Here is a 27,455-nt window from a genome sequence, read left to right on the forward strand (position 1 = left end):
GGTGCGTTACCCATTTAAATGGAGCAGTACTGTAACAGCAGGGAACAGGTGTGTGTGTGTACCTCCATAGATTGTGAGAAGAATTTGTTAGCAGTCACTGCCAGTGAGATAATGCCACGTCCCTACAGCAGGACGTGTGGAAGCACCGGGGTGATGAGGATGCATTGCCTCAAAGCAGTGCCTCACCTTGGTGGCTTTTCTAAATCAGAAGAGTTTGGCTTTGACAGCCCAACATGTATATGACACTGGTATGTTCACTTGGGTCACTACAGGTACATACATGGATGCTGCTATTTCTTTGTCTCCGTGGCAGACATTTGGTTACAGTTCCTTTGTAATAGAAATACCCAAATACTTTGTTATCCCTTACACAAGCAATGCAGTAGGAGATGCTATCTTCTCAGCAGCAGAGCTACAATGTGCATTTCCATGAGAAGCAGCGGAGATTGGGGTGCGGAGGCACGAATGTTGGATTGGTTCTCTTTCAGCTCTCAAATCAAATTCTGTTTAGATGACGTTTTCAGAGATACAACTGGCAGTTCAAGGGATAATTTAGCTCCAGCTGCCCTGAAGCCTGCGCAATTGTTCTTTAATAAATAGGTGTCCACAGAGCACCTGGAAAGGAGAATAAGCCTTATAGTAGAGGACACATGGAAGCCTTAATGATGCAGAACTAAGGAGTTTCTCCCGTCCCTCTCTCAGGAATGACTTGGGAGGGGTGGGTGTAGGGGCGGAGGGTAGGGAGAGTAAACAAAATCCCTAACATAGGAGGCTTTTTCTGCTGAAAGATGACCTTGATCTGACAAGAGTTCCAAAAAATTAGGTGCTGGGTAGCTCGTGTTATGGGACAGCCACTGCAGGGAGGCTGGTGAGGCTGAGCATTGAGTTGTGTCACAGACTCATCATTTCTGCGACCAACAAACACCAGTGCTGTTTGCATGAGTTTTAGACAGCAAGCCAGGAGGGGCCATCTTGTGTGGTCGTGTTGGAGTTTGTGTCACAGGAAGTCTTTACCAAGGCCTAGAACAAGCCACAGGGGTTTTTGATTCTTCTTGTCAAGGAGATCGCTATGTGTTGCACGTCTGTGCTGCCTGAAAGGGAAACAGGGCTCTGCATAGTTTTACAGCCACAGGTTAATAGGATAAAGATCAGAAGGGGTGTCTAGTGGTCTCCACACCAGGCTCTCTGTAGAGGTAAGGTTGGCCCCAGAGGTAGATCAGCTGCCCACAGTTGTTCCTGAGCATCTCCAAGGGGAGACTGCCCAGATCTCTGGGTGCCTGTGTTGGTGCTGAACCATGCTCAGGGAGGAGCTTTGTTCTTTGTCTAGACACAATTTCTCTTCTTGTAAATTTTGTAACCATTTCACTGTCCATCTGTTAGGAAATCTTGGCTCTGACTTTGCTATAAACTCCCATTCTCACTCTCACTCCTCTTTTTCCCTAATAAAAAAAAAAAAAAAAAAAAAAAAAAAAAGCTAGAGAGAGCAATTAGTCCTTCCTAATCTTTTTTTTTATTATTATTTTTTCTTTTCCCTCTCCTGATAGAGAGAATTGTCTCCTGTATCTTCTCCTTGCATGTCATGATCTGCATCACTTCCAACCACTAGTCCTCCACGGAAATTTCCAGCACCTTCTTTCTTCTACAAGAAGGTTGGAAGGTTGCACCACAGCCACCTCCTCTCGCTCCTGAGTCCCCCAGAAGTAGAAAATAGTGGAAGGATGCAGCCAAAGAGACTCTGGAAGGCTGCATGGTCCATCTGCCTGCTCCAAGGCAGGACCACTGATGTGTTACTCGTCTGTCTTCCATTTGCACTGACTGCTCTGAGTCAGAGTACAGCATGGTGTTACCAAACGTCAGTATGGGTATGAGAGTGATGACATGAAAACCTTTTTAGAATTGGCCTTGTGGTTAAATAAACTCAGGGTCACCAGATGGCCTAACAAGTTACCAATATGAGAAGAAGAACATAAGATTATTAAGATGGAATGCGGAGAGGCCAAAGCAATACCAGGCATTGTGACTTTCACTCAAGTCAGAGAAGGCTACCTTAGTGATTTGGGTATTTTTGTTTAGCATTCAGTAAGCAAGGATTTTCACAAGGTCTTCCTCCTTTCTTGAATTGTCCCTATAAAGATCACACTCATTATGAGCTTGGGATGCAGGGCTGCCAAGCTCCTAAGGTGAGAATTTGAAGTGGCAGTGACAACCGCAGCCTCAACAGCAATAACAGTATTTTTTCTCATCTTCTAGAGCTCTGCTGGGTGAGACACTTCTTATGGCAGCTGATGCTTAAATTTGGGATTGTGTATGTGCCCTCTGCAATGTAACACCTCTGTGAAATAATTGGTATCATGAAGTGTTTCATACTGATAATCAAAAATCAGTGAACATTTTTGCAAATGTTGGTTGTAGCTTTTTCAATCCTCTGTTCCACACAGGGAAATCAGAAAGTAATGGTGAATAAAAGCACCCCAGTATCACCATTGGCAGGGTGGAGGCTCTCAGCAAGGGTCAAGGCAAGAGATAGGATGAGGAGAAGAATAGATGAGAAAATGAATGATGGCTGGAGACATGAGGCATGTTTATATTGTGTTATATTGTGCAATGGCATGCTGCCTGGCAGTAGAGCTGATTTGGGAACAAGAGTCCAAATCCAGGGGAAGTGTGGGCCTGGTAGTGGCACGGTACTGCTGGCAAGAGGGTGTGGAACAAAAGCTTGCAAGAATGTTGCTGGGACATTGTTAGGAATGTTTGTAAAATGCTTGGGTGCAGCAGTGATTAGCACTACAGAAAAACCCACAGGGAGATTATTACATCTGCATTCAGTGCCAGGTTTGGATGCTGTACAGTGAATAATGCTCGGAGCCATGTAACGGACAATAAGGAGTGCTGAACGAACACCCACTGAGAGCAACATCCAGCCTGCTTGCTGATGGACAGGAGGTCCTGCCGAGGAAAGGTTTTGTGATTGTGTATATGAAGGCTACCCAAATGCCACAGCAGGACTTGCCCCTGTGCATACCAAATCCCTCTTGCGGTGTGCAGGCTCACATAGCAGCGCAGTGCTTGGTTCTGCTCATACAACCAGCCTCCTTCCAAAGTCTGAAGCTGAGAGTAGCACTCGGTCACTCCTGGCTTCTCCCTGATGCTCACCAGCAGTAGAATCATAGAATCACAGAATCACAGAATGGTCTGGGTTGAAAAGGACCATAGTGATTATCTCGTTTCAATATCCCTGCTACCTGCAGGGTCGCCAACCACTAGACCAGGCTGCCCAGAGCCACATCCAGCCTCGCCACATAGATGAGCCTGCCCAGAGCAGATTGCAGCCCTGCTGTGCTGTAACAGAATCATTTGGCTCCCCACCTCCCCTTCCAGAAGTCCTCCTTTGCTTAAACTTTTTCAAAATGGCCATGCACATCCTCTTTGAGGCTGAACTTTGCAAACAAGGGAGCGCAGCCAGCAGCCAGCCCATTTTCCTGAAGCAGAGAGGAGCCCACACGCGGGCAGGGGGAGAATTGTTCACATTTTTAACATTCTGGCTGAATTTGAGCCCTTTGTAACGGCACGGCGCCCGCGTCTCCTTTGCATCTTAAAGAGCGTTTCTGGTAGCTGCCAAAGGCCCCTCAGCGCCCGCCCGATGCCTCCTGCCAGCACCGCAGGTAGCCCAGGCAGGACCCGACCCCACAGAGATGGCTAGCTCGCTTGACGGAGGGGAAGAATACGAAAAAGGGGAAAAAAGCGGGGACGTCCCAGCCCCCCGGGACTGCGCAGGGCACTATCGAGGCGGTGCGCGGCGCAGCGGGGCCGCACAGGCCCGTCCCGAGGCGGCCTCCTCCGGCGCTGGGCGCCGGTGCCTCTCCGGCCGCCGCACGAGGCTCTCCCTTTGTGCCGTTGCCTGGTAACCGCGCGGGGGATGGGAGGCCGCCGGCCCGCGCCGCATGCTGAGCGCGGCCGCCCCGCCCCGGGCCTGCCCGCCCCCCGCCGCGGGGAGTCCGCGGCCATTTCGTCTCCCGGCGCGGGGCCGAGCCGCGCTGGCGGCGGCGGGGAGGCGGGGACGGGCGCGCTGGCGAGCGCGGCTCGGGGGGTGACGGGGCGGGGGGGGGCTCGTTCTGGGCTCTTCGGAAATGGGAGGTGGCTAAGGGAGGCGGGCGGCGAGCGGGGCAGAGGCGGCGGAGCCTGAGAGCGGGGGGCGCGGCGGGGACGGGGGGCGCCGCCCCCCCTCGGAGCCGCTGCCCCCGCGCCGCCGCGATCCCGGAGGCACGAGAGAGAGCGGGGGAACGCGAAGCAGGAGGAGGGAGGAAAAAAAGGGGGAAAAAAAAAAAAGAAAAAGGAAAAAAGGGGGAGGGGGGCAGCGTTTAAATCCCTTCCCCCGCTCCTCTCCTCCTCCATTCCTCCCTTCATTCGACCTCCCCTCCGGAGCCGCCGGTGAGTTCCCCTCCCGCTCACGGCCGCTTGTCATTTTCGCCCACTCGCGGGGATTCCCTCCGTCCCTCCGTCCGTCCGTCGGATCGGGTCGGGGGGCGCGGGCGGGACGCGGTAACCCCCGTGGCGGTGAGGAAGGGCCCCCCGCGGTGCCTTCCCTAGTGCGGGCGCGGCGGGCGGGGCCGGGACCGGGTCGCGCTGGCTCCGGGGCGAACCTCTCTCCGTGAGCGGGAGCCGGGAACGACCGTAAATCGCCGAGGGGGGCCGGCCGCCCAGCCCAGTGCAGCCCGCGGAGCGGACCCGCCGTAGGGTCCCGGGGCGGGGACCTCCCCCCCCTCGCCGCTTCCCGGCCTGACGTCAGCGCCCGCCGAGCCCCCTCCCGGCAGAGCGAAGTTCGGCGGGGGCCGGGGCAGGGGTGCCCCCGGGGCGGCGGAGGGGCCGGAGCTGTGAGCGCGCAGCCCGGCGCCGTTCGGGAATCGAAATAAAACAATGCTGGAAGGAAATCGGCCCGCCCGCTGCCGGCCGGGCTCCCGCCGCCCCGAAAAATCTCGACGAGATTCCCTCCTGCTGGAGAGCCTCTTATTGTCCCTGCTTTCCAGGTGCAGCTCGGGAGCAGGCAGGAATAACGCCCGCAAGCGGTGTTCGCAGCGGGCTCTGAGCGGGGGAACCGGCGTACCGCCAAGTGTGTGCGCTCCCTCTTTGCTGCACGGGTGGGATTCGCCCCGCCGCTGCCATCCGCAGCACGGGCGGACCTGCTGCCCTGCTCACAGGCGGAAACAGCTGCCGGGGGACCGGGGAGCGAGCACGGCCCTACGGGTGGTGGCATCTGGGGGGCGTTGGTGCTCACTCTCCGTCCTGGGGTGTTCGTCGGCTCTTCAGGGAAAGGTGGCAGCCTTATTTCCTGTGCCGCTCTTCTGGCTGTGCCATCGAATCGGTCGCTGCTTTGCCCTGCTGGCCCCCAGATGGCAGGTTGCAATGCTTCGGTGGCTGTTGACCAGCGAGTCCGCCGGCTGTGCTTTGGAGTGGCAGCCATTTGGTCATTGTGGCATCGCTTTGCACGCTGCTTTGCTTGCAGTTGAGATCTGTCGATTGCCTCCTGCTAGCTGCAGCGACGTTCTGAGGTTGCTTCTGAAAGAGGTAGTGTCTTTCATGGCATTTGCCTCGGCGCTGTGGCTGCTTGACTTCTGCAGTGAGTTACTTAGTTGCCAGCGCAGCTACTTGTGAGAATTTGTGTCTTTTGTCTGCACGGTCTGTTTTGCGGCGCTATGATTCCTCATGAGCAGCCTCTACCCATGGAGCTAGCCATTCAAATCGGTTGTGAATATCTCTCCTGGGTTGTTGTACTGGATGGGTGGCCCGGGAACCTCTTTGCTTTCTAGCACTGAAAAAAAGCGAGGGGAAAGTAGCAGGCCATTACCTTAAGGTGTGTAGCAGGAGAACCGTTGAATATGTCATTCATCTTGTGCCATCTGAATAGTGGAACACAGTTACTGAACCTTCAGTTGTGCTTATGCCTAAAGGTTCAGAGATCAGCCCAGTTTTCCCTCAGGAATCAAGGTGTTCATGTCAGAGCACAGCCTTTCTGGGTTGCCTCACTTTCATGAACTCAAGTTCACTATTGAGTTGAAAGCAAATGTCCCTTTGAGCCAAGGGTGTTGTGCATCACTGCTGTGCTGTACGTGCATCCTTGAGGGAGCGGAGGGGCTGAAACTCCAAAATCATTGTCCCTGAATGGGACACTTGTAAATGTGAACTATCAAATCAATGGAAGGAATTTCGTCCTTCTTTCCCAACCTGTTTGTTTTTATTTTTGTTATTGGTGTCTGCATAGCCAGTCGTTTGTGAATATTCCCTGTTTCTGGGGGGGAATAGTCTGGTCTTTCAAACCATACTGTTCTGGTTGTGATTCACAATGGAGCCTTTCAAGCATGGCTTTGAGGAGTGAATTTGCAGTGCTGTGTTTCTTGCTGGAAATGATAAAACTCCTCTAAACGGGAAAATTAAACTTGCACTGAGTTCTAATAAAGAAGATCAACAGGTTTAACCTGCTGTGATGGGCCGCCTTTACATCTTTTTCATGTGAATTTACCTCCTCCCCCAAACTGTGTACCCCTTGGGTGTCTCTGAAAGGTTCCTACGTTCTTGCCTTCAGATTCATCTATATTTGTATATAATACTGGGCATGCAAGGATCTATGACTGTAGCCTATCAAGATCATTATACCAAGAGCAACCGGATAGGTGTTTTTCTTCAAGATGGGGAGATTATATTTGCAGCTGGAATGGATAGAGAAGGTTATGCTCATCCCAAAGATCAGCATCTGTAACTCCATAAATGCTTTCTTTATTACTCCTTGGCAATAGATTGGCTTGAGTTGGAAGGGACCTTAAAGTTCATCTAGTTCCAACCTCCCTGCTGTGGTCTTCCTCGTGTTCACCAGCATTATTGTGGAGGATGAAGGTGGAGTTGATGGGTGTAGATACTAGAATTTGGAGCTGTATGGAGAAGAAATAAATTGCTGGATCTGTGTTGTAATATCTTTGCAAATTAAGTCTCTGCAATTGATTTGAGCATTTATTTGATTTTTCCCCTTCTTAAATATCTCCCTGCACTCTTACTCGGTGTTTTATTTTTTTCTCTTTAGGTAACTGCCTGTTCTTATGAGAACCTGTATGCTTCCTCTGTCAGGCTTTAACCTCCCCGGTTCTATTTTGTCTATCTCCTATTAATGTTCTCTTTTAGACAAATAAACTACATTCTTACTTCTAGTGGATTATTTTTTTTTAACCTCCTTCTTCCTCCATTAAGAGTTGTTATGAAAATATCAAGTGTATTTCCTGCATTTATCGGTTTGTCTCTTCTATCTTTGCTTCCTGAGGAACGTTGTGAAGTACAGAATGATAATGCTGTATAAATTTCTTGAAGGGCCAGTAGTCCAAAGGAGAAGGCAATTCAAGTTCCAAATGTGAAAGTATAAGCATCTCCAAAAAAGTCATGCTCTTATGTAAGTGAGCTACATCTAGGGTACATGTTCTCTGCAGAATTAATTCACGTGGTCACAGCCTGCTCACAGTGAGTTTTTTAATGTTAACATGAGGTAGAGCATTTCAAGACCTTGCCTGGGTTACTGAAGCTGCAGAGGTCCCCAGACACGTTGCTTGGATATGTGTGCCATTGCCCTTTTTATAACACTAAGCTGGAGGATCTTCCTGACCTTCCGGTTATTAAGTGTGCGATTGTGGGCCTACAGCCCATGTCCTCCTCATCAAGTGTGTAGAGAACAGTGAGATGCAAGGGGATGTTTTCAGCCCAAGCGATTTGAGATTTACCTCTGTATTAGCCCAGGGGTTAAAGTGGACTTGAGAGTTCTTTGGGAGAGAAGATTTGGCACGTACTAAAAGTTTAGCGCTAGGTAGTTTTGCGAAGAAACAATCCCTTCAGAAGCACTGCCTTCCTTCCAGTTCTGATGATGCTCTGCAGCTGCAGAAATTTCTTAGATCCCGTTTTCGTTGTTTGTTGTGGCAGCGAACATTGATTTGTTATTGTCTCTTGTACAAATATCAATGTTTGATTGATTGCTGTGGCGGTATTTTCACCTACAAACCAAAGGGTAACTGCAGTATCTTCTCTGAGTGATTTTAGCCAATGTTGTTCTGACTGAGCTTTGCTGAGGAAGTGTAACTGGTTGCTTTCAATCTTCCTCTATGTCTCTTGCCCTGGTGACATTGTTCGTCGTAGATCAGTTTAGCTGGAAAATTTTAGTCGTGTGCTTCCCTGCTTTACAAGCCACTTGGTGATACCTTCTTTCTTCCATAAGGTCTTTCTGTGTTGTACATCATTTAAGGGAAGGTTCCATTTGAACAGCCTTTATCTCTTTTTTGTGTGTATGTATTTTACATGCACATATATATACACACATGCACCACATGATGTACATATATAGTAGCACATATAATACATCACATACAACATGCATCATAATATACTGTATATTAAGTTTTAAATGGAAATTGTATAGTGTAGTATATTGGATATAAAGTTGTATCTGTGAAATAGTATATTGTGTATGCTGCTGTTTTTCTTTCAGACAGCGCAACAGATGAAGTGATTTTCCTCAGAATTATTCAGAGCTTGCAGCAGTCGACTCTCTATGAGCCAATCATGATTGTTCATGGGGCTTTCCTTATACACTGCTAGACTGATGCTTTCAAAGTACAGTTTCACCCAGGACTAGCCTCTTCTCAACCCCTCTATGACTTCTAATGACTTCAGCATTAAAAAACCTGTTCTGGTTAGCTAACTGCGCTTCTACCCTGTACAACACAAGGCAGGGAATTTTACCTGCAGTCTTCACATTTGAGCAATTTTTTAGAAGAAAAGGGGAAAAATCATTAAAGATTTCTAGCAATACGTTAAATCCCTAGGCAACTTTTTCAAATAATTAATCTATCCCAGTTTTCAGATTTTACCCTGCTTCTGTCAGAATTTTTTCTAGCTTCAGCTTCTATCCATTAAATCTAGGGTCTTAGGTTTGTAGATTAGAGAGCTCTCTCCTATCCGCAATTTTCTCCCTTTATAATATTCGTAGGCCTTGGTCATCACCTTTTGACCTTTTCTCTAATAAACTAAACATGTTGAGCTTCTTAAGACTCTTTGTAAAGAGGAAGGGGAGTTACCAGACCTCACATCTTCCTCATTGTTCTTTCTCAGAAGTTTTCAATTTGTCAGCATCATTTTTGAAGCACGCAAGACAAAACTACATACGCTACTCCCATGATCACAGAATCACCAAGGTTGAAAAAGAGCTCTGAGATCATCCAGTCCAACTGTCCACTTGTCACCAATATTTCCCACTAAACCATGACCCTTAGTAAAACATCTAAACATTTCTTGAACACCTCCAGAAACAAATGACTCTACCATCTCAGAGAAGCATTTCCTAATGTCCAACCTGAACTTCCCCTGGTGCAACTTGAGACCATTCCCTCCAGTCCTATTGCTAGTTATGTGGGAGAACAGATCGACCCCTACCTCAACCACAACCTCCCTTTGGGGACCTGTAGAGAGTGATAAGATCACCCCTGCGCCTCCTCTTCTCTAGACTAAACAATCCCAGCTGCCTCAGCAGTTCCTCATAAGGGTTGTGTGTCAGACTCCTTACCAGTCCTGTGTTTAGTTGGGTAAAAACATTTCTCTATTTCTGCTCTTGAAGAACTGGTGGATTTCATTCATTCAGAAATGGCCTCCTTAGAAGTCCTGTGCTGGGAATTCATGTTCAGTTTGCTACCGACTGTTAACTACAAGGACTTTCCAGAGCTTCTCTTTATCCTCAAATTTTCATCCTTGAAAGCATTCTATGTTCTTCTGTTCTTCGTGTCGAAATCTTCCATAATTAAAATGCTTTTAATGCAACCTCACTGTTGCAGTAATTCCAACTGATCTGTGCTGCATACTCTGCCTCAGCACTACCTGCAAACTTTACTGTGTTTCTGCAAACTTTGTTTGGCTGGTGCCTTCACCAACTGCCAATGAGTCCCATGATGATTCACTGTTGACCCTCAATGGCAAGCTTTGGGAAATACTCTTTTTGACAGTGGATCCATGCGTGAGGTCCTTTTGACAGGACAGGTCGTGCTCCTGCCATATCTGTGCACTAGGTCACAGGTTTGCCAAGTGCTGCTTTACAAAGATTACCCCATGGTTTTAATGTTTGATATGATTAATATCTCTTGGGCAGTGTTTTCATTTGCCATCATATCTTTTCCACTGGCTATCCAGTTTGGGCTTAATCATGGCAATGGCTCAGTAGCCTACTTAAGATGTAGAGGCCTTTATCTGTGGTTCTGTAAGGAAGATTATGCTTATGTACATGGCAGCATTTTTGCATGAATTTGTTATTTTAAAATCTTTTGGGATCAGGGAGAATCTTAGATGTTTGTGACTTCTAATACTTCACTGTATCATGATCAGGAAGACTTTGACTCAGCCAAAATTGTCATGTTTTCTGATTTTGTAAAGTCATTAAGAACTAAATCCAATTGTTCTTTGTGAACTTGGTGAAGTATGTGAGACAAAACTTCTGTTCCTATCCCAAGAGTAATTCAGTGCTGGCACAGGTTCCTGTGTGACTGAGGAAACTGTTCCCTGAGATGTTGGTGATGATTTCACGTAGCCTTGCAGTTGGCCACAAACAGGGGATTTGGGTGGAGATCTCTGGAGATCTCATGTGTAAATCTTAACTGTGACAAACTATTGGGTTTCCCTTCTCTCAACCCCACAGCTGAGAACAGGATCATCCCACTTAGCCAGTTCTGTAGACTGGGAATGATCTATGGGATTCCAAACAAGGGAGTGACTCAGAGTTCATCAGTGTCTTGTGCCTGCAGCTCAGCTGTTCCTGTGCCCATCTCCTTGGCCTTAGTTCACTCCTTTCCTCCTGGATTGTCTGTCTTTTTCTCACTCAGACTCTTGGTCTTTGCAAAAATGGCCGTCACACTGACTTTGCTGTTAGCTATGAATTCCTAGAAACAGAGAATCCAAAGGCTGTGCCTGCAAAACCCCTGTGTGCACCATGCCAACTACTGTCTTTTGCAAACTTAGTGCATTCTATCTAAATAATAAAGATTTTATTTTACCCTTGTTATGCTTCAGGGAAAGCTGTTTCAGAGCTTCGCCAGATGGATGAGTCTTCTCATTTCCATCTTAGAATTGTTGACAGCCATTTTATACCTACCTTCTTCCTTAGCTTCAGTGTACTTCTAACTCTCTTTGTTTAATTTTTGGTGTTCCGCAGACAGTAATTGCATGACCTCAGATTTTATATTGTGATATTTGGAAAAGTAATATCTTTCTAGGTCTTGAACATGACAGACAGACTCTTTGTGTCCCTCAGTACTCTGGAAACTGCTTTCTGTACCTTCTGTAATACACTTTGATCTTTACAAATCTTTACAGAACCAACAGATTTGGTTACAGGGTAACCAAAGCATTGTGTGGGTTGCCTGACAAGTTTGGTGTACCTTGGCATCGATACTTTCTTCCTCATTGCTTGGTAATACTTGTGTGGTACCTTCAAAATAACAGTGGTCTCCTAAGCCTTCCTGTGATTAACAAATCCCTCTCCTCTCCAGTGCTCTCTACTGATGAGCAGAAGTTCTGATGGTGGATTTGCTTGCTGTTTCTCTTCATGCTATTGAGTAACAGCCATCTCATCCAGAGTCTGCTGCTCCAGCAGTGGTCGCTGTCAAATACTTAGGAAAAAGAGTAATATAAAGCGAGCTTATATGCCATTTTCCTCTGGTACTCCTACAGGTTTCAGCCATTTTCAGGGCAGGGACTGCCATAGGCAGATGTGGTTTCCTGCTATTCAGTGAGCTTCAGATACTCTATCTTGCACAAACCTTTTCTCTCTCTTTTCTCCCTTAAGCCCATGAAAATTTCTAGCACTCACAAAGTCCTTTGATGAGAAATTCTGCAGTGAACCACCCAATTCAATAACCATTTATTTCTGTTGATCTTGAACTTGTTCTTTGTAGCATTATTTGATGGTCCTCATTTCTTATAGTGGAAAAAACAGCAAGAAATTATTTTATACCCAACTCCTACTTTTCACATATGGCTTTACAGACTTTACAGACCTTCTGACATCCTCATTTAGTATTCTTTTCTTTTTTAATTTTTTTTTTTTTTTTTCCTGGACAAAGATATTTAATCCATTCAGTCATTGCCTTTTCATTGCCTTTTCTAATTTCTGTGGAAGGAACAGAACTGCAAGCATGCATGGGCAAAGCATGTGTTTATGCAAGTGCATAATGGCATCTGCTATTTTGTTTTCTGTTTTTTTTTCTGCCAGGTTGTTTACCTTCTTGATAGCTACTGAGTGCCAAGGTGATGTTTTCATGGGTCAGTCTCTCATACCCCAAGGATACCATTCTTGAGCGGCTCTGATCAGTAAAGATTCTATCAGTTTACATGTGGAGATGGAGTTATCTTTTTCTTTATGCATTGCTTTACATTTGTGCAGATGGAAGTTCACATGTCATTTGATTGCTCAAGTCATTCCTCTTGGAAAGTCCTCCTACAGTCCTCCTCTACCAGTTCTCACCTTTTCTGTCATCTGGCCTGACGCTTTCAGCACTTTTCTCATTCAGATTCATTTACAGGGTTGAATCCTTTTAGCCCATGAGCTTCTCTCTGTCTCTCTTCCACATTCTGACTAGTTTGCCTGGGACAGAGGGTCTAAGCAGAGAGCCATACCATGGCCTGGGCCTGCCTCTGCCAGCTGCAGGGCAACATATCTTTGCAGAAAGGAGTGGCGATACGAGACATTCATTGATTTGTTAGAGGAGGGTTGGGTGGATGGTACGGCTGTATTTTTATATTTATCCTGCAGCTGCAAAGTTTCCAGCAATATCTCTCAATAAAGACCTATGGCAGAAGACCTAGGTTCTCAATAAACAACCATGGCAGGCCAATAGGTGGATAACGTCCTTGTACCAGCAATTTGAAGCCATGGTACGTAGAGCCATGGTCAAAAGCTGCAGCAAGGAATTCATGAGCCTCCAAAGATGTTTCAGTACTGGGATGGGTACCCCACGTCAGTTGGGGTTGGTTTGCTTTTTGAGATATTTGGGACATTTCTGAGCAACTCCACCTAGATTTGTGGCCAGTCCAGCCGTGAGCAGAAGTTTGGAGAAGGGACCAATAGAGCTGCCATCCAAACCAAATCTTTCTTTGAGTCTCCAGTAAACTGGCCTTTGATGTCTCTAAGCAATTCACTTTGCATTCCTTAGTAAAGGGAAATTCATATCTAAAAGGAGGGAGGTTATGAATTACAGTAGACTCTTAAACAATTCCAGAGGTGAGGTATGCTCAGGCCTTGCAAATACAGGAGGTGCTAAGCTTCCCAAAATAGTGAGCATGGAAGTGGTGATGTGTCCCATCTCAGTCATGCATTTCTTAGCTTCCATCCCACTCTGTGTTGCATTTTGTGATCCTCTGCCAGCCTATATCTCCAGGAGATCCAAAGGCCCTCCTCTGGAAAGGCTGAATATTCTTCTGAGATTTTAAAGTAAATCTGTTACAGACTTACAGTCATTTTACTGTGCCCTCAGGAATCAACTTACCATTAATGTAACGTTCTTTAGTACATCAACCTTCATTTAGTGAATCAAACTTCATTTTCAGTTGCTTTTGCAAAAGTTAATATCCTCTTCTATGCTGTAAATTAAGCTGATGTTAAATGCATAAATGTTTTTATTATTTATTACCTCACTCTCGCTCTAATTGTTTTTATCTTTCACTCTTCTCATTAGAAAATGTGTTTTATTCTCAGTTATCTTTTTTTGTGGAGTGGAACTTCCCAAACTGCAGCTTTCACACTTCACATTTTTATGTCTCACAGTTGTGTAGAATTAAGAAAACAAAACATGAATGCAGACTTAATAAAAAGTAAACTGGCTTTATCCCCTTAGAGTGCCAGTACTCTGAAAGTGTCTGGCCTCATTTCATGAAATGGGAGCATTTTAATTTTTATTACTTTACAGGGGTAAAGAAGCACTTAGGTGTAATGACCAGTGAATTCCTAAACAAGTATTGTTATGAAATATATAAGATAAAGACTAAATCTAGTGACTGAAGTTGAGCTCCAGCATTATTTTAATATTTATGTAGGTAGACCTAAGCCACAGAGTGTTCATTCAGTTAATGTATTTACGTATAATTCTGGTAGAGAATGAAGTTTCCAAAAATGTAGATGTACCTGTTAAGTAAATTGGTTTTTAACATTGGTTAAGTTTGTTTAAAAATGTTTCTTAGTGACACATTTTATGTGATACTTTGGTGAGTTTAGTTTAGCCAGAAGAACATAACATAATTTCAGTAGTGCAGTTTTTTTTTTTAATTTACAGAAGATAACTAAAATTGGAAACCATCACTGTTCGTGCACTGAGCTCGTACATTCTGGTTTCCAAACAGCAGTTTACACTGTCCTGTGCAGCAACAGGAGGTGGGGGCTGACAATGGGCAGGGAGGCTGGAGAGGACAAGGAAAAGCACAGTTGGTTTGGTATGAAACTCCTGGCTGCTCCAGTAGGAAGAGCTGGATCCCCCAGCTCTGCAGTCATTTTGAGGAGAGAGACGGCGTTAAACTTTGCTCACTGGAATTTTATTGGAAGATGATTAAATGACCATTAAGTCTGCCATTTTACTCCTTCACTAATCCAGTCTCCAGCCTGTGCTCACAGCCCCTCCATCCACCGGCTGTTGTAATTATTCTGTAGGATCCAGCCTGTGTCAATTACTACCTTTCATTCAGTTTCACGTAAGCATACTTCTTCGTAACAAAAGTTACTATGTGAAAAAAAAAAAAAGTGAAGATTTGCAAGTCATGGGAATATTGGCAACCAAGGTAATACTAGCTACAAGCATTTGCCCACTGCCATCTTTATATTCAATGATTTTGGCATCCTAATCTTTTCACTTACACAGTCATTTTCACACTTGGTGTACATACTGGAGAACTGGCAGTAAGACTGCATGCAGCCTGAGCCCTGACATACTCATCATTTACTGCTATCTAACATTGGACACAGCACTTTCCCCCTTCCCTCCCTCTTGCGTGCCTAGTGCTAAAACACCTGGATTAGAGCACAAAGTCAGGTAAGTAGCCATTAGGAAATGTCACACATCAGGATGCCTGACTTTGGTATTTTGGAAAAAACTTTGTTTTTTCAGTTACTGCACAGTTGTTAACCCCAGGTGAATCTCTAGGATTTTTTCCTCATTTTATAGGTAAAGGAAATGGGGATAGGAGTTGAAAATTTATTGCCTGGAAACACTATGCAGTATAAGATATAGCAGTTGCTGTCTTGAGTGCATGTCCCTGGCAATCCTGCTCCATTGGCTCACCTCTGAGTGGTCTTTACCTGCCATTGGGAATACTGTGGTTTACATCACATCTTGCTTTCAGGATGCTTTTTGGCATCTGCAGTATGTTATAAAGATGCTGTGTTCATTTCACCACCCCTTTTCATCCTTTTGGAGGAGAAGGGAGAAGAAAACCAGGATATGAACTTGAACTAATAAGCTGCAGAGAAGGAGAATCCCTCTAATTCTCAGACCCTGTTTTGGCAAGCCAAATGCCTTTGATTTCAGATAGGATTTTGAATGTAGTTCTTACATTAAAAAAAAATAAAATAAAGACAGGAATTGTCACTGTGTGTTTTCGATAATTCCCAACTGAAAAACAAACAAGCAAAAAGCACAAAAGGAAAAAAACAAGAGAGTTCGAACTTTGGAACATCTATACTTAGACTAAGGGAGGAACTCAAAAGTCATTTTCTGTGGACTGTCACCTAGCGGAAGATAACTCTGGCCAGGCTGTATGTCTGCAATCTGAAGTAAGCTCTAGCACTCGTGCACAGTTGGCTGTCCATTGGCATGGCATTCCCTTGTACCGCCCTTGGCCAGTGCCAGCAAACACTCTCCGAGATGATGCCCAAGCATGCTTTGCAGGTAGCAAGATATTGTCAGACTGCCCCTTCCGCCTATGATCTGGCCACGCACATTGCCATCTTTGCATTGTGCCCCCAGCTATGGATGTGATCAGCCCAACAGTGCTGGACTTGGCTGGCATTTGACCTCAGGCAGACCGGAGCCCCGTGTTTGGGCTGCCCATGCTGGACTGACCCTGCTGGTGAGCACTGGCTGAAGTGACCAGGCCCTTCAGGTCTGATTGGGTCCTGGGGCATCATCTAGGCCTTCCCATCTCACTGAAATTGCCTCTCTGCTGCAGGCAGCATGTGTGGGCTGTACATCTGGGTACAGAAATGCAAGTTTTCTGTGGAGTTTGTCACTTACCACCCCAGACAAGCCCCCAAACACCATTCTAGGCCATCTGTACTTCTGCTGCCATGTATGAATGTTTATTTTCTTAGACTCTCGGTCTAGTATGTAAACTATGTACAGAACAAAGGACATTAATGTGACTTTCTAAGAGGGCAAGACCATGTGTTTAAGTAGGTAAAACTTGAGCGTATCCCATTAGAGCTGGACTTTCTTCCAGCTCCGATAGCTGCAAAGAGCTGCTTCACACCACAGCCTGTGAAGAGCACAGTGTATTGGATCTCCCAGCAGAGCAGCCTCAGGCCCCCTGGCTGCCTGGACAGCCCACTTGGGACAGGGAACCACATGGGGCTGGTGGCTGGAGGAGTGCAATCCGTTTTGGGTGTCACGTGGGGATGCCTGTTGAATGCAGGAGCCTGCACAGGGCTTGCAGGAGAATATGGTGGATTCTTGGAAGTGCGCTTGACTGAGCTGGGTTACACAAACACTAACAGCAATTCCCAGTGCCTCTTAACTCAGTTTAAACTGTAAAGGGCTTCACAAGGCCAGGAAAAGGTTATCCCTTTGGCAACAGTACTACCAATTGTCTCATTTTCACAAAACCACAGGGTGGTAAAAACTCTTCAGAGGCATTTAGAGGGATCTTCTGTGATGGAAAGGGTTAAAGGTAGCTCAGGTTTTACACTTTGTTAATTGCCAGGGTTCCTACTGCAAGCTTTTATTTTGCAGATGTTGAGGTTAGAAGCAGCACTGTGATCCTCTGGTGTGACCTCTGACATAGCCATTGCTGTGCTGAGCCAAATAATGTGTGGGTCGGTTTTGCTTTAGAAAAGTCTTAATCCTCTTAGTGGCAGAAACTTCTGCCCCAGTGGTTAATGGTTGTCTTCCAAAATGCACCTGTTTGCTTCTGGCTTTGTTTGGTGCTATGTAGTCTGCAGCTGAGAAAAATACTTGGTATTTCGTTTAGAAAGGGAGGTTCCAGTAAGCATTTGCCTTACCTCCCTTGGGTAGACTGCCGTCATCATTGCTATGGAGCTGCTAGAAGGCTGAAGTGAGCCCTCTGCACTACATGACAATGTCCACTGTGGGAGCTGTGGGTGGCATTGCTGCTGAGTGTAATGTAAAGAGCAGCAACATGTCGGCAGTGAGCTGCTGCTAGCACTGCATTCAGTTGAAGTGGAGCTGGCACCTGAGGGCTGCCAACATGGTGTGTGCTGGGATTGAGTTCAGCTAGGGTTGCCTTCCTTATAGCACTCCTTTCTTATCAGAAATAGTAATTCTATATGCTTACCTGGAACACACTCTAGCATCGGCATAACTGACTGAATTAGCAGCTGAAGGCCAGGTTATGCCAGAAAAACAGGCCTGTAAAAGATATCAGTTCATAGGGATTGAGAGAATGCTCTGGCTCCAGTAGGTCAGTTCTCAACCTCTGTGAGCTATTTTTCTATTAAAGAAGAGGTCTAAGTTAATGAATTGTTTTGTGTGAGAATTAATGCTAGATGAGTCCCCTGTGGCTTTCATGGTGAGGGTCAAATAAAATATTAATGAAATTAAAACAAACAATCCCTGTTCTTCGCAAGTATCTTCTATATGAGTGTCTCAGCTCTGGCCAGGGAAGATGAGGAATCCCACAAGGAGCAGGTCAGGGAAATTACTTTTGTGTTTTATGAGCAGGGAGATGGAGGCAGTGGAAAGCAGCGACTCAGGCCATGCAACTCAGCAGCTGGGCCATGAGCTCTTCCATCCCATGCTTTTGCTCTGATCTCTGGGTTCAGCTCCCTTTGGAGAGTGCTTCCAGACTCCAGCACTGACCAGTTAGAGGCTGACCTCTCCAAATCTGGGATGGCCTCTAGGAGTGCTGAGTTCCCAAAACTTCCCAATGCTTCCAGAGCCAAGCATATAACCCAGAAGACAAGTGTATGTTTCCTGATGCTTCAACCACGGGACAAATTTTGTTGTCTTGCAGATTGTCCATCTAGATGCTGGGTGCAGGAGCTTGTACAACAGACTGGAGAAGGACGGCCTCTTTGGATATGCCTGTGCAGTGCAGGGCAATGCAAAGGGTCCTGAGCTGGAGCCAAGCAAACCAGCCTCAGAAGCAGCATTCCTTACTGACCCCAGCACAGCTCCCAGGCTATCAGAATCATGGTGTTTTCATACTCTGAACTAGGAACCCTCTGGCACCATGGGGTGTTAAATATCTAACAGTGCTTTCAGGACATGGCACAGATTGTAAGCTTGTTCAGAGGGAGCTTGGAAATCTCCCTGCTGGTGCAAAGTTCTGTGCATTTCCAGGCATGACACTGATACATAGAGAAACAGCAGAGGGGATGGAGACGAAGGAGGTCTAAGGAGATGGTCCAAGCTAAGCAGAATGATGCAGTTTGTGCCATGTAACATCAAAGCTAAATGAATGATCTTGCACCTATTTTGGACACTGAGTAGCATGAGCAAGACTTGTCACATACCCATCCTAACATTCTGGTATATGTGAGCACGTGTGTGTGGTCTGGGGAGGTCAGGGCTGTATCATCCTCCTTGCAGCAGAGATCTCAGGGGGCTTATTACACAGACTTAGATAATGATAACACGTGGCCAGTTAAGGATAACTTACTGCAGCGGCAAGTGCAAAGAGGAACTTCTGAAGGCAGAAAATTAGTGGTGATTGTTTCTGTTTTTTTTTTTTAAACTCTTATCTCTCTCTGGAGATAAATCAACAAGGAAATGGAAATACTAAAATGCTTCCAGAGGAAAATCAAAATACTGATAACTCATTCCTCCCTGCTTCCCTTGAAAAATTTCTGTTGCATCCTGACTGCCTCACATAATGTTTGTATCAGTCCTAGAAACTGCAAATCAGAGATGACAGTGAACAAATCTTTTCTCCTACTAATGGGAAAATTTATTGCATTCTTGGTAAAGATCCTTACATCTGTGCGTAATAACTAAAGAAACAGTAATAATTTTGTCATATTTCTATAACAAACCACAAAGGGATGTTCCATAGTCTACTCACTGTTTCTCCCCATCTTCTTGTCTCCCTTTCAGTGCCCACCAGGGTCGTATTGCCTTGCTGGTGTAAGCCCTCCCTTCCAGAAGACCTGCTCTTGCCCACCTCAGTCTCCCTCAGAACAGCGGAAGGGGGCTGCAGAGCGATAAAAATTTATGTTTTCATCAAGCCGTGCCAAGGAGAATGGGGGTCCCACACCCAAAAGAATGAAGACACGACAGAACAAGGACTCGGTACATAAGATGGAAGAGGGAGGTGGGATCCCCATGACCAGCAAGTGCTGTGGGTTGGGACTGAGGCTTGCAGCAGAGGTGGTGAAGATGAGTTTGATGTGGTTGAGTGTCAGGACGTGGGGCTTTGGGAGGGCAGGGGACAGGGCAGGAGTGGAAGGAGGTGCAAAGTAGAACTTATCTGATGATCCCTTTCCAGATGTCTATGCGGAGTGGACGGAAGAAAGAGACTCCGGGGCCCCGAGAGGAGCTCAGGTCACGGGGTCGAGCTTCCCCCAGTGGTGTAAGCACCTCCAGCAGTGATGGCAAAGCTGAGAAATCCCGACAAGCAACAAAGGTAGTATGAAGTAGTGTGCGGCTGTAGGGTGCCAAAGGGCTGCTCAGAATGGGCATGACCCGTTTGGGAATGCAGACCAGATGGGATCTACCATGCAACCCATGCTGAGTTAGCTACCTGTAGGGGTTGTATTCCTTTCTTTGTGCTTCCTGGTATCTCAATTTTCAGTACTGCTTTTTGCTATATCCTGGCTCAGTGTTGCCACTACAATGTCCCACTGCCTGCTATGATCTGCAACAGAAATGGTGCTGTGTCTCGCCTGCTGCCAGCTGGCAAAGCTGGGCAGGGTGGGAGGTTTCCCTGTGGCCCTCTCACCTCTTTGTTTTCTCTCGTCTGCCTTGCAGAAAGGCCGGGTGGAGGAATCCTGCACCCCCAAGGGCAGCAAGCAGAGCCGAACAGAAGAGATCTCTGAAAGTGAGGGGGAGGACAGCAATGCTCCTAAAAAGACCAAAACTGAGGTGAGTTCTCTCTGTTACGGTTACTGGCACATTCTGGACCCTACCTGTGCTGCTCACATCTTCCTAGTTTGAGATTCTGTTTGCTTGATAGCTCTCTCACCTCAGATTGTGCCCTGCAGCTCTTCTGCAGGCAGAGCCCAAGTGACACCTGCAGTTACACCTATGTAATTTCTCCACGTGGATGCTGCTCAGCTCAGCACTGATCTTTCTTTCAGTTGAACTGCTCTTGTAGGCTCTGAGGCTCACTTGTTTGTTGCCACATTAACTGCTTAATCACCAAGCAGTGGAAGAGTTCAGTGGGAAACACAAAGAGAACCCCAAAAGGTAAGGAGTGGGGCAGAGAGGACTTGCTCAGGGCAGGGCTTGGAAAAGGACCAGGGAGCAGGCCTCTTCCTGAGCAGGGTGTCAAGGAGAGCCCTACTCAAGGGAAAACTGTGGGTCTGGGGGCTGTGTGGGCAGCACTACCTCCCCCCTTGCTGTGCCACCTGGTGGTAGTACTGACTCATGTCTTGGCCAGCAGCCCATTACTGGTGCTGGTGCTGGGACCTTGCAGGTGCCTTGTCTCAGCCTCATCTTTAACAGTTACTGTGCCTCTGAACATGAGATGCCCATCACCATCTCCTCCCCAAGTGTGTAATGAAGTATCCAAGAGCACCTGAGCTGCTGTTCCAAAGGGCAGCAAGAGAACTGCCAAATGAAGCCTCCTTCCCTCAGTGTGCTTTTCTAATGCTAGGGACAGCAGAGGAAGGTGAGATTGAAAAGTGTCATGCATTATCAGGGAGGTCACATAACTTTTTCTTCCTCTCATTACTTCAGGAATTACCCTGTCCTCCATCCCCTTCTGACGTTGACAGCCTCGATGGCCACAGCTTCAATGATGAGATGAGCAGCGACCCACGGGACATTGACCAGGATAACAGGAGCACCTCACCCAGTGTCTACAGCCCTGGCAGTGTGGAGAATGACTCCGACTCCTCCTCTGTGCTGTCCCAGGGCCCATCCCTCTCCTACCACCACCCTCCGCTCTTCCCCCAGAGCCCTCCGGTCGCCCCCACTTCTGACAGCCTGGCCCGTCCACCTGAGCCTGGTTTCAGTCTCCCAGGCGAGGCCCACCCCCAGGGCCCCACTGGTGGAGGCTACCACTCCCAGCTGGAGGGCCAGGCCTCCCGCATTTTCCAGGCTCCAGCCCCACAGACACCAGCCTCCTCTTCTTCTGCCGTTGCCACCACTTCTGCCCCCTGCTCTTCTTCCTCCTCCTCTTCTTCCACTTCCACCCACGCTCCTCTCTACCCTGCGGCCAATGTGGTTCAAGTTGGTTCCAAAATTGCTGGTGGAGCAGGGGGGCTCTCAGCACCGGGGAGTCGTGAGCAGACCCTCAGCGCCAAGCACAATCCACCACCCACCACTCCCATCTCACTGGCGTCGGTGGTTGGGGGGTTGCCCCCTCAGAAGACTTCCCCAGCCAACCCACCGCCTGCTCCCCCAGCCTCTGCACCTTCCTTCCCGCATGTCTCAGCCAACCTGCCACCCCCACCAGCCCTACGCCCACTGAACAATGTGGCAGCTGCCTCCAGCTCCCCAGGGATGGCAGGGCAGGCCTTGAGTGGGCACATGGCATCACCCCATGGGATAGGCCAGGACAAGGCACAGCCCCTGGCCCCCTCACGCTACCCCTATGCCCCTCCGCAGCTGCCACCCTCCAGTTCCTCTTCCCAGTACCCACAGCCCTCCCCCACCCAGCCCTTGCCCAGTTACACTGCCTCCTATGGGCACTCCTTTCCCCCGCCCAGCGGCCTTTCAGTGTCCAGCCAGCCCCCCAAGTACACCCAGCCCTCCCTACCCTCACAACCTGTGTGGAGCCAGGCCCCTCCTCCCTACAGCCGCCCCCTGGGCAATGCCAGCTCGCATCTCCCAGCCTCCTTCCCTGGTCAGTCTCCTCATCACCAGCAACCACCGCAGCAGCACCACCATGGCCACAGCAGTGGTGGGGGGGTCTCCCCAGCTGTAGCAGCAGCCCCCCCACAACCCCCTGGGGGCTATCCCCATGCCCTGGAGTCCAATAGCCATCACCCATCTCATGCCACATATGGGTTGCGCCTCTACCCTCCCCACAGCCAGGCCACTTACAGCCAGGCTCCCTCAGCTGCTACAGCCCCTTCTTCCTCCTCCTCCTGTTCCTCCTCATCTTCTTCTTCCTCCTCCTCCACCTCTTCCCAGGGAAGCTACCCTTCCATATGCACTCATCCCCCAGGGCAGAGTCCTGCCACCTACACCTTCCCCCCGCCTCCACCCCCCTCCCCGGCCCATGGTGCTGGCCCTCCAGTCACCTCTGCAGCCACCACCCTCTCTACCGTCATCACCACCATGGCCTCTCCATCTGCGGCCCCCTACAAGACCGTCTCGCCCCCAATGCCTCCCTCAGCTGTGGCCCCATATGGGAAATGTGCAGCCTCCCCTGTCCCCACCTTCCAGCCCCCAGCTCCCTACAAGCCAAGCTCTCCTCCAGCTTCCTCGGCTGCTCCATTCCGGGCTGCAACCCCCCCAGGCTACCGGGTAGCATCCTCTCCTGTGGCCAGTGGCTACAAGGCCGCCTCACCCACCCCGCCTGCCCCACCGCTGCCAGGGAGCTTAGCCACCCCAGCCCCACCACTGCCGCTCAGCGCAGCCCAGATCAAGCAGGAACCATCAGAGGAGTATGAGCCCCCAGAGAGCCCTGTGCCACCCGCTCGCAGCCCCTCACCGCCACCCAAGGTAGTGGATGTGCCAAGCCATGCCAGCCAGTCAGCCAGGTAGGGGCAGGAAGATCCCCACCCTGCTCTTTCCCCGTTCCCCCTGCACTGACACGCTGCATTTGATGCCCCCAGGTTCAACAAGCACCTGGACCGTGGCTTCAACTCCTGCTCCCGCACAGACTTGTACTTCGTGCCCCTTGATGGCTCCAAGCTGGCCAAGAAGAGGGCAGACCTGGTGGAGAAAGTGCGGCGGGAGGCCGAGCAAAAGGCTCGAGAGGAGAAGGAACGAGAGCGGGAACGAGAGCGAGAGAAGGAACGGGAGCGGGAGAAGGAACGGGAGCTGGAGAGGAGCGTGGTAGGTCCAGAGGATGCTGGAGGCTGACCTTGGCGGTGGGCCACAAGTATCCTGATGCTGTTTCTTTGCTTTCTTGCAGAAGATGGCCCAGGAGGGCCGGCCAGTGGAGTGTTCCTCACTGGGGCCCGTCCCCCATCGCCCTTCCTTTGAGCAGGGCAGCGCTGTAGCAACCGTGCCCCCCTACCTGGGCCCTGACACCCCGGCCCTGCGCACACTCAGTGAATACGCCCGGCCCCACGTCATGTCCCCCAGCAACCGCAACCACCCTTTCTACGTGCCGCTGGGTGCCATCGACCCAGGCCTGCTGGGCTACAACGTGCCAGCCATCTACAGCAGCGACCCAGCCACACGGGAGCGGGAGCTGAGGGAGAGGGAAGCCCGTGAGAGAGATCTGAGAGACCGGGACCTGCGTGAGCGCCTCAAGCCTGGGTTTGAAGTCAAGCCGGCTGAGCTGGAGCAGCTCCATGCCGTTCCAGCTGCTGCCATGGATCCATTCCCACGCCATGGTGGGCTCAGCCTGCAGACGGCTCCCGGTCTCCATCCCGCCTTTCCCTTCCATCCTGGGCTGGGCCACCTGGAGAGGGAGAGGCTGGCGCTGGCAGCTGGCCCCACTCTGCGTCCTGACATGTCTTATGCTGAGCGCCTGGCAGCCGAGCGCCAGCACGCCGAGCGGGTGGCTGCTCTCAGCAATGACCCACTGGCCCGGCTGCAGATGCTCAATGTGACGCCTCATCACCATCAGCATTCCCACATCCACTCCCACCTACACCTCCACCAGCAGGATGCCATACACGCAGGTAAGGACTGCACAGAGCAGTGCTCTGCTCCTGCTGCATCCCGTCCATCTGCCTCTGGAAAAGCCCAAATATTTCTGATGCAAGATTAGAGGGCCTTACCCCCACCTATTCACCCAGAAAAAGTCACCCTCGCGATCCCTCGTGGACCTCCCATCCCACGAAAGACACTGTCATCTTTTGCAAAAGCCATGTGAGTCTGCTGCTTGGTGGAGAGCAGAACTGTTTTCACCACAGCTTTTAGTTTGGGTCTCTTAGAATGCAATGCCATGTGAGCACTGGCTCCACCATATTATGGGGCTGTGGGCTGCATTCCTCACCCTAGGGTCTGCTGAGAGCATGGGCGCCCTGATAACAGCAGCCTCAAAAGCATCCTTAATGTCAGGGAAATGTTGGCTCTGTAGTTTGCTCTGTAGTTTGCTCCTGCCACTCTTGGGATGGGATAGGGGGGAAGAATGGTAAGGAATTGGAGACAACCATCCTTCAGAATGGAGGTGGCCCCTTCCATTTCTTTGTTCCACAGGATACCAAGGTAAAAAGCAGCTTAATGAAAATCTCATGGAAGCAAAGCCCATACTATCATATAATAGAAAGAAATTGCCGTGCCTACGGAGGTAGGCACGATGTGGTGGCAGTCACAGGCAGATACCCGCATTAATCATCTGCAGCTGTTCAGAGGTGGCATCGGGTACAAGTGAATGGCGTGGCTCCAAAGCACTGGAAAAATCAGTTTTCATATAAAACAGTATCTCGCTTCTGGGTACAGGCTAGATGGTAGAGCAGGCCCTTGCAGAACCAACTCTGAAGAGTATGGGCACAGAGTATGGGCCACACTGCTTCACATGAAATTCAATGCAGGCAAAAGGAGTAACGCTCAAAGGCAATGGTACTGCATTGCATGCCTTGAAAGCATTCCAGTCCTAATGCAAAGCAACTTGCTCCGTACCTGTTTTGTTGTTGTGTCCTGTGCTCTTCCCTTTGTGACTTACCAAGCACGAGACAACTACCTTTTGACATCTTTTCTTCCCAGCCTCAGCCTCTGTCCACCCTCTGATCGACCCCCTTGCCTCGGGATCGCACCTCACTCGGATCCCATACCCAGCTGGCACCATCCCCAACCCTCTGCTCCCTCACCCTCTCCATGAGAACGAAGTGCTGCGCCACCAGCTCTTTGGTAAGAGTGCTCTCAGACCTGCTTTACCCCTTCAGAGGGCATCAGCAGAGCACCGTGGGGCAGGGCAGCCATGGGGGGTGTCATAAGATGGGTGGAGATCTATGAGGCAGAGCTCCGGCATGGTATGGGTTTGGGTGTAGCACAATGCCATTAAGTGCCGTGGAGCCTTGACTGGTGTGTAGGAGCACGGATGAAGCTGTGACACTAGCTTGTTCATTCTTTCATTTGTCTATTGGTACAGCTGCTCCCTATAGAGACCTGCCAGGATCTCTCTCTGCCCCCATGTCGGCAGCGCACCAGCTGCAGGCCATGCACGCGCAGTCGGCCGAGTTGCAGCGCCTGGCTCTGGAGCAGCAGCAGTGGCTCCATGCTCACCACCCTCTGCATGGAGTGCCACTCCCCACCCAAGAGGATTACTACAGGTACGTGCACCAAGCTCACACTTGGACTGAGCATAGCAGAAACACTGGGAAAGAGGCACATCTGTGTAAGCAGTGGGGTTGGAGATGTGTTTCCCTATATGTGTGTGGCTCCAGACTGACCCCATGCTGGGACTGGGGATTGCTTGCTGCGGTGTACAGCTATGGGCTGTTGGCCAGAGGCTGTGATGGGGCTTCCGCTCCTGTCCTTGGCAGGAAACCTGTTTCACACATGCCAATATAGTGATGAATAACAGATACCCTTGCCAAAATGCCAACTATTCAAAGGGCTGGATGCCCTTGTCAAGGCAAGGCTTTCTCAGAAGCTTGTTGGGTAAGAAGTGCAGCATATTATGTTTTGGATGGCACCTCTTACATGAAGGATTTGCAGTGCCAAGCTGGCATTGCCATGCAGGATTAGGCTAGCAACTGGCATTTGCGCAACGCTAAGTAATTTCTCCCTGTATCTTCCCTCTCACAATCACTTTGTTTCTCTCCTTTATCCTAGTCACCTGAAGAAGGAAAGTGATAAACCCCTTTAAATTGACTCCAACTGTCAACATGACATCCCTATGTCTTTCTGTGAACCAACCAAATCCCAGGGGAGGGGAAGCTGCAGTGATGCGTGTCAATCCTACCCTGCAGCACACTGCAAGAAAGGATGGGACAGAACTATGGTATGGCATCCTGGGAGCAGAATGTGGAGGAAAGCACACAGGGAGGGACTGCAACACCAATGATCGACTTGAAAGGATCTGTCCATGATGTCAGCAGAGCTCTGGAGGAATTAAAATCTGCATCACAAAGAGCTCACAAAGATAAAGACTGGTGTGAATTCAAGATTGCAGCAGCTCCATCTTTCGTTTTGAGGGAGCGGTTGTGTTAACTAGAAAAGGACTCTCGGGACTTCATGTACACAGTGCCGCCTTTCCTGCTTCTGTGAGCAGGAGCTGCAGCCACGACGCACCTCCAAACCCAGTGGAGCCTTTCTTCTAGATGCCTCCTCTTCCCCCACACTGTAGGTGTAAGATACTGCTTAGCGATCCTGAAAAGCAACACAGAACTTATTCAGATGAGCCTGAGCAGCCTCTCATTCTCCAGCCTCCCTTCGGATGCGAGCAGTGCGTTCCCGGACCTTTGCAACACGGCACTGCTGCCCGCTGCCAAGGCAGCTCCAGGCTGCTGGGTACCAAGCGCTGTGGGACTGCTGGGCGCGGCCGTACTTCCCTCACACCTCACGGATGGCCACGGCCCACAGGCACCCCTTGATCCCAGTGCCAGGCCTGCCCGAGCGGCACCCCTGCCCTCACCCCCCCCACTTGGTGTACTTTGACTCATGCACATCCTATTAGACGTGGCAGTTTGATGTAGCAACGTGTGTCCCCTTCCCCCGCGTGCGTGTCTGATCTCACGGTTGTATAACTCGAGCGGTCCCCATATATATATTTACTTAACCATTAAAAGGAAAAGGAAACCAACCCACGGCCCAGATATGGAAAAATGCCCCAACCATGTTCCCCACGCACTCCCCATCACACATTCTAATAATTTATATATATAAATATATATATGAAGCTCTTAAAAAGAAAAGCAAACAAGCAAACAAAAACCCTTCCAGAATCAGAGTCCGTTGTGTTCATTTCTCTCTCTCAGCGCCCAGAGGTACCCTGCTGGA

The 27,455-nt window shown here is 49.0% G+C and overlaps 1 protein-coding gene across 2 annotated transcripts; it reads left to right on the forward strand.

Annotated features, from left to right (window-relative positions):
• The first annotated feature begins 4,143 nt into the window (after nt 1-4,143).
• Nucleotides 4,144-27,400, forward strand: ATN1 (atrophin 1). Of its 2 annotated transcripts, XM_052701716.1 has the most exons (10): nt 4,144-4,428; nt 19,320-19,514; nt 19,711-19,848; nt 20,193-20,306; nt 21,123-23,095; nt 23,171-23,393; nt 23,473-24,190; nt 25,218-25,361; nt 25,603-25,783; nt 26,289-27,400. In XM_052701716.1, exons 2-10 carry the CDS (start codon nt 19,437-19,439, stop codon nt 26,320-26,322), a joined length of 3,603 nt encoding a protein of 1,200 aa, XP_052557676.1. In that variant the 5' UTR covers nt 4,144-4,428; nt 19,320-19,436; the 3' UTR covers nt 26,323-27,400. The 2 variants fall into 2 exon arrangements, with proteins under 2 accessions (XP_052557676.1, XP_052557677.1); XM_052701717.1 differs by lacking the exons at nt 4,144-4,428; nt 19,320-19,514; nt 19,711-19,848 and adding an exon at nt 20,522-20,630 and having other exon boundaries at nt 20,198-20,306.
• The last annotated feature ends 55 nt before the right edge of the window (nt 27,401-27,455 follow it).

The sequence above is a fragment of the Tympanuchus pallidicinctus genome, unplaced genomic scaffold, assembly GCF_026119805.1.
Source record: "Tympanuchus pallidicinctus isolate F22 unplaced genomic scaffold, pur_lepc_1.0 scaffold40, whole genome shotgun sequence".
Taxonomy (NCBI): Eukaryota; Metazoa; Chordata; class Aves; order Galliformes; family Phasianidae; genus Tympanuchus; species Tympanuchus pallidicinctus.